At 35.1% G+C, this 7,450-nt stretch overlaps 1 protein-coding gene across 1 annotated transcript; it reads left to right on the forward strand.

Moving 5' to 3' along the window:
- Positions 1 to 452: 452 nt before the first annotated feature.
- tmem222a (transmembrane protein 222a) lies at positions 453 to 7,179 on the forward strand. The gene is made up of 6 exons (XM_051720246.1): positions 453 to 614; positions 1,672 to 1,756; positions 1,838 to 1,869; positions 1,963 to 2,059; positions 2,591 to 2,721; positions 6,133 to 7,179. The coding sequence occupies exons 1-6, from the start codon at positions 490 to 492 to the stop codon at positions 6,218 to 6,220; spliced, it is 558 nt and encodes a 185-aa protein (XP_051576206.1). The 5' UTR covers positions 453 to 489; the 3' UTR covers positions 6,221 to 7,179.
- Positions 7,180 to 7,450: the final 271 nt, after the last annotated feature.

The following is a 7,450-nucleotide window of genomic DNA, read 5'->3' on the forward strand; positions in this document are numbered from 1 at the left end:
AACTCTGTATTGGACACATTGCATTGAACCAGTCACTATTTAAGATAGGAAAGCATAACAACGGACTGTGCAATCATTGTGGATTACTGGAAACTGTTGACCATGCTCTATTAGAATGTATAGGAGATTACAAAAAAGATCTCAGCACAGAGAAGATGTTAAAGCCATATCCAAAGGGATAAATAGTTTAACATTACAGAACTTACTGAATAACAATTCAAAAGTGACTAAGGCTGTATTAGATTACCTAAAGATAACAGGTCTGATTAGAAGAATATAACATCAAGTCCTTGGGAAATAATATGATATTCAGATTAAACCTTTTTTCCATCTTTTTATTTCCTTCTTCATCAGTGCTTCACACTCCATTCCAGTAGGTGGCGGAAATGCACCTAAGCTTGTTTGCCAACCGCCAATAAATCCAAAGAAGAAGAAGAAGACTCCGCGGTGCCCGTGACGCATCCATGACGTCACTGCGGGCCGACTGTGATGGCGGATGTCAGTGAAATAGACACGATGAAACATAAACATTTACAGGGAAGTTTCGAGAAAATCGACAAAGAAATGAGCCGCTATCCGTTCTGTATCGTGTGGACACCTATTCCAGTGCTGTCGTGAGTTGCGGACTAATATTACATAAATATATAATAAATGACTGATGAAGATGATGTTAGCCTGTGTGCTAACAGCTGATGACATGACCAAACATGACAGAAAACAACAATATACGCGATTTAGTGTAATAACTAGGATATTATTAAACTCTTGTGCGACCTTCGGGACATTTTTGTCTTTTTCATTTTTGTTTTTTCGATCATTTTGGCTGTGTTAATGCCAAACGGCATAAATTTAGCCGTTTTGAGTGTATTTTGGGGGAATTTTGATATTTGAACCTCAGTTCCTATAATACATCTATAATACACTGTGTACACAAAATAGTTACACTCAGGACCTTCAGGACAAAAATGTCCCCATTGAAACCCATTAACACTGCAATATTTGATCCCAGTGCCATTAAAGCAGAAAATAATGAATTCTATGATATTATGCTTTCATTCCAGAGCCCTGGCTTCAAAATTTACATTTTAATATTTTCCAGCAGATGGCGCCATTTTTCTCATGTTTAGCCTATGGAGCAAATACAAGCTTTTCCCCTATTTTCTGTTTGCTGTATTATAGTGCACTGCAGGACAAATGAATAAATGATGCAGATAAAATTGTGTGTGTGTGTGTGTTGATATGGATGTCAGAGTGTGTTTTGTATATGTGTATTGAGATGTGTGTGTGTAAAAAACAACAGTGGCATTATATAAACAAACTGGCATTTAAAGGGTTAAAATCCTGAAAATGAATGAATATTTGGTAGTTATGATCAGGACTGATGTTGGTTAAAGAAGTTAACTCATTAAAAGTGGAAAATAATATTAATATATAATATTATTATGGCGTTATTTTGACGCAGATATTTTTGTCCTCGAAGGACCTCCGAGTAACTTATTTAAATTGACGCACAAGGGTTAATTATTGTTCTCGACTGATGTGTTTTATTATACTTATGCACATTTCAGTGGATTTTTGATTTGGTTTCACTCATCTGTATGTATGTTGTCATGGTAATAAATCATTTTAAAAATGAGCATCTAATGTTATATTATTGTTTGGTGTTTTCAGGTGGTTTCTGCCGTTCATTGGCCACATGGGCATCTGTACTTCCACCGGTGTGATCAGAGATTTTGCTGGGCCGTACTTTGTATCAGTGAGTGTATATGTGATAATTGAGCTTTAACTGTATATTTAGCCTTTATTCACTGACTATTTTTATTCATATCTCATGTAGGAGGACAACATGGCTTTTGGAAAACCAACAAAGTGAGTTATAATCATATGCACAATACAAGACACAAAGATTATGTTATAAATTGAGTATTATTGGTTTAATGTCTTATATGTGTGTGGTTTCAGATACTGGAAGCTGGATAAGAATAAAGTTTACGGTGGTGGAGTGAACGCCTGGGACGCAGCTGTACACGAGGCGTCTGAAGAATACAAAACCAGAATGGTAAAATTATATTCGTTGATTAATACATTCGGTCTGTTGTAACAGGGAGCAAACATTTTATTTTTGTATGTATTTGATTTATTTAGAGAGGTTTTAGACACAGTATAATCAGCATATATTATGTAAGAGTATAAATAAAAAGATATGTATAGTCAGAAATAATATAAATGTGTAAAGTTCGTCTGTGGCGAGAGTTTTCCGTCCTCTTTTTTCACACTGACACATGACTTGTTGATGCATAAGTTGTTACTATAGAAACTGATGCAGATATTGATCAAATGGATCTGATTTCATCCCTTGCAAATTTATAGTGTGGACAGTCCAACCAAAATCAGAATTGAACAAAACCAAACGTATCTGAATTATTTGATCTAATTAATTTATTTCTAAAAACATGGTTAGGGTTAATAAAACATTTAGAATTTGTATATACCTCTCTTAGAAATGACTCTCTCTGAAATAGTAACATTTTCCATTTTTGAACTGACATGATTCTCTCCCTTCTTTTGTGATGTCATCACCACGTTACAGCACAATCTGTGTTGTGATAACTGTCACTCTCACGTTGCCATGGCTCTGAATCTCATGCGCTACAACAACCGCTCGTCGTGGAACATGGTCAACCTCTGCGTACTTTCCTTTATACACAGCAAACATGTCAGGTGAGTCTGTTTACTTCATATAATGATAATACAAGTAGAACAAAGGAGGGAATTGCACATTAAATGAACACAGAGATTTCATCATATGCATACATAATGAGGCGGCTCTCTATAGATATAATCTAGACGGTCTGTAGATGTTTGTTCTGCCTCAAACTCTATCTAGCAAAAGATTTTCTCCTTATATCCTTTGATTGTCTGTAGCCCTGTCCTGGTGTATTGAGCAGAGGCATAGCAACCATTATATCAGAAATTAGTCAATTCGGCCCATTCACTTTTTAGGAGATAAAAACATATTTTTTATTTCTTTTTTGGTCCGCAACTGTTAAATTGTTCAAAAATACAATTAACACAAAACAAAGTTGATTAATATTTTAAAAACCTTTGTCCGCCAAATCAAAGTCATGTGGTGTAACCTTCATGTAGGTAACAGAGAGGACCCCTTTAGTCCATCATGACCATGTGTGAAGTAAAAAAAAAAAATTATATCATTCAATTTCATAATTTTATGAAAAGGCACATTTTGTTCAGGGTATGTGGTGTAACCCTGAGAAAACTTATATTGGGATAAATATTATTTTTTCAATTAACCATTTTTATCATATGTATTTTATGCACCAAACACTATATTGACATTTATAAAAGGGAAATTGTAAAAGTTTTGTCGCTGGCTCTCAGGATCTTATGGTAAGATGACGTCATAATAGCTTGTGATGTAAAATAATGAGATCTTTATAATGACAGAGCACGCTGCATTAGGGCTGCACGATTATATCAGAAATCATAATTATTGCCCTTGATATTGTAATCGTAATTATTAATGTCGATTAAAATATTAAATTACTGTGATGTCACAAAATAAGCAAAGTAGCAGATTTCAATGGTGGATATGAGCTGCGCTCCAGTTTCTTTTAAGCATTAAATATTGTAATAATGTTTGTTAATGTTTGGGCAAATAAAACTTATTTTAAAATGGATATCTATGGTATAAAATACATTAAATTATTGCTAAATTACTGCTTAAATTATTAGTCCACATACAGTAAATAATATGGCATATTCAGTATTCAAACTTATTAACAGCTGATATAAATTGACCAAGTTACTGCATTCAGTAAGAGACGGGACTGTTCATCCCCTTAGATCTTCAATGGTGATCTTGTTCATGTACGATCATCGTTAGATCATTTTTGGCCATTTGTGGTGCACTTTGGAAATTAAAAACAGTCGGTGATTCCTGAAATATGCTATTCATGCCATATTCTTTATGTTGGCTACACCTCCAAAACACCAATAGAAGAGTTAAGCTGAATTACTTTATTGCTAGTTTGTACAAATCATATTCACATTGGCCTACTTATTAACATGACAAATCTAAACATTTTTAATAAATTGTACACAGAAATCGAGCAACCCGACAAACTCTCCCATTACAATGACTGCTGTCACTCACTGCAGGTTTCAGATCTGCATTTCAACACAAGCTCAGTGACACTCCACACAAAGTTCTGCACTCTCACGAATGCTCTCATTAAAAACGAAGCTGTCTAATCAGCGTAATAAATCAATTATTTACACCAGGTCTATACCTTGATTGGAGAGTGTTTTAGTTTTGCCGTGTTGCTCATTTGCAGTGTATTTAACATCTACGTTCAAAGCGAGCGGCGCAATATGCAATGAATCCAAAATAATTCCAAAGTGCTTCTCACTCTTGTTCTACAGCTTCTTTTCAAGTGTCAGGTGATGTTTCTTCAGTATTCATTTTCGTGTGCCACCGCGAACAGAGGTGGAACATATAGCATCTGGGCATTCAGACAGTTTAAAACCTGCACATTAGGATCAGTTGTCATTACTGATAGGACGGAGGACTAATCTAAGCGGCTCTGATTGGCCATTGCCGTTTCACTGCTCAACGGACATGTTAGTGATTGCTTAGAATACTCAACCGCTGCAAAAACACGTTGTAAATAGAAACCATTGAAGCAACACGAGCAGACTTAAATTGAACGCTGTAATCGTCAGTTTTCACGATTACATAATCAAGGCAGCCATAATCGTAATCCCTAGGCTGCATATATGAAAATACACAGAAATATTAGTTCGCACTTTAAATATATCTTATAAAATGGGCATGAATGTAAAGTAATGGTGATTGAGAGATATTCCTCAAAAGTCTGTTGTATCATATTTGATACATGGATTTCAAAGGGGGTTTTTCAATAAAATAATGTACAAAATTTTAACCGAGCACAAGTTGCTTATTCAGCAAATACTCATTTTAAAATATCAGTAACAATATAATCATTACTGTCACTTTTACTTTATTAAAATAAGCTGTCATTTATCCCAACATAAGAGTCACTTTTCATTTTAAATAGATCGATATAAACATTGAAACCACTTTTATTTCCACATATAACCACTAGATGGTGCCATCAACATGTGAAACGTACATACTATCAGTTGTTTGACTCGTCAGCTTGAACCGAGAGTGAAACAGGAGCCGTCAAACGTTGTAATTCATATTTGATACAAACGGCGTTATAGGGTTAAGATACCATTTACTTGATGATTGCACCACACGACATTTTAAAAGTTATTAGATCATTTATTTTGTAAAAATAAAAAATGCTATAAATGTTTGGTTTTTTAATTCATGAAGCCAAATTGGACAAAGAGAGTACATTTCTACGCACTTGACACCTGTGTTTTTAAACTACATTTTCAAACGATTTCTTATTTGTATCACCTCAGACAACCTTATTATCAATGACCCATTAAAGAGGTTTATTTTGCTTGGATGAAAAAAACAAGAGCACCATTTTCTCCATCAAAGAGAAAGAAAAGGTAAGCCAAAAGAAGGTATCTTAGAAGGCAGCATCATTGTACTGTTTTTAATTATGTGGAACAGTTGGGAGTGCACCTAAATAGCTGCCTTAAAATGCAGTCTAGGTAGGCAGCTCACTAGGTTTCAAAACCTTCTTTCGCCGCTGGTTTTGACCATGAGATATCTGTAGGTTACTGTGTCCTCACGTGTGACTGAATGATGTATGGCTGTATATCAGCACTCCTCCATTTGGACTCATGTAGAGGACACAAACACATAACAGTGAGGGTTTCTGGGAGAGAAAGAGAGACATAGTAGATCTCTGCGTAAGACTATCCTCATATTTTTATGATTATAACAAAAAAGCTCACCCAATAATAACAATTCTGCCAGCGTTAACCCTCCCTGTCATCCTCACTTCTTTTGCGTTTCATGGAAAAAATAACAAAATCATTACAGGTTTGGGTGACACGAGGGTGAGTAAATGGTGACAGAATTATCATTACAGTGCAGTGGGATATGTGTCTGGAATGTTATTACCATAATGCTAAACTCGAAAGTGTTTGCTCCTCATCGTCTCACAGCTTTGTGGGGTTCCTGAAGACCTGGCTACCTTTCCTGATGATCTGTGGGATCATAGTCACCATCGCCCTCGCTGTCAACCTGCGATGACTGACATCACATGACAGCACCTCAAAGAATGTTGGGTGGCCGAACACGTGCCTCAGGACCAGTTTAAGCTACGAGAAGCAAATCAAATCCTGTTGCTGAAGCAGAACTTTAAATAACTTTTTAATCGCACAGATTCAGACTGCACTGCGAATAGTCTCTTATTTGCATCTGACGACATCGACACATGAAGACTATCATTACCATGGTAAATAAGTGGATTACAGGGACTTTTTCCATCACTGCTTAGAAACAAATCGTTTTGTATTTATAATATAATCATATCATACACTTCAACTAATTCCCCCACCGACAAATGGTACTGAATGAAACATTGATTTCATGCAATTTCCTGTCAAAACTGTTGCAAGTAGTGACTTCACTACCTGATGTGGTGAATATTGACAAATTATTATTTACTTAATTTTTGGTTGCCATTTTTTCATAGAAGTTTGCATTTAATTCACTGTAAACCCCAATGTTGTCATTTCCTGGTCTTAATTAAACACAACTTGAAATGTCAAGTTTTGGGCTCGTAACTCTACTATCTATGTTATAGAGTTTGTATGACCTAAATTTGAGTCAATTAAATACAAATTATTGAGTAGAAACAACAACATTTAAATAGCAAATCTGAGTTAAGTCTACTTGCATCTAGTTACCTTAAATAGTTAAGTTCATTCTATATGATCACCAAGTTAAGTGAACTTATTTACACAAGTTTTGGGGATGCCATTACTCAATTCAATTAAGGAAACGAGTTTACTCAATCAGTTGAGTAAAGTCAACTTATTAGGGTTTTCAGTTTTGTGCATCATTATTTTGAGAATGTTAAGTATTTAAACATTGCAGGATGTTTACAGGTATAGATTGCTTTGTTTTATGACAGTCTGTAAACATGGTTCAGTTCAGTTTATGTCTGCATTTATACTATATGACCAAATAAAAAAGTATATCCTTAATCTTTGTTCTCATTTTTATACAGAGTATATATATATATAAACATATGTTGTAAAAATTGTGTACGGTCTATACATCTCGGTTTATTCAATATTAACCTTGTGCGTATTTTGGCTTCGCTATACGCAATGCATAATTTAATTTCATTTAAACCAACTGAGTACTGTTCATAAGACTCTAGACTGTCATTTAAGGGTTAAACTTCTGCCGCATCGAGTCACGTGACACAACAACATGACGTCAATTTCCGTGAAGCGCTTCTTTGGATGCAGC

Source organism: Myxocyprinus asiaticus, chromosome 16 (genome assembly GCF_019703515.2).
Source record: "Myxocyprinus asiaticus isolate MX2 ecotype Aquarium Trade chromosome 16, UBuf_Myxa_2, whole genome shotgun sequence".
In the NCBI taxonomy this organism is placed as follows: domain Eukaryota; kingdom Metazoa; phylum Chordata; class Actinopteri; order Cypriniformes; family Catostomidae; genus Myxocyprinus; species Myxocyprinus asiaticus.

Coding starts and splice junctions, on each gene's coding strand:
- tmem222a (XM_051720246.1), top strand. CDS start 490: ATGGCGGATGTCAGTGAAATAGACACGATGAAACATAAACATTTACAG. Junction 615..1,671: donor ACACCTATTCCAGTGCTGTC/GTGAGTTGCGGA, acceptor TGGTGTTTTCAG/GTGGTTTCTGCCGTTCATTG. Junction 1,870..1,962: donor GCTTTTGGAAAACCAACAAA/GTGAGTTATAAT, acceptor GTGTGGTTTCAG/ATACTGGAAGCTGGATAAGA.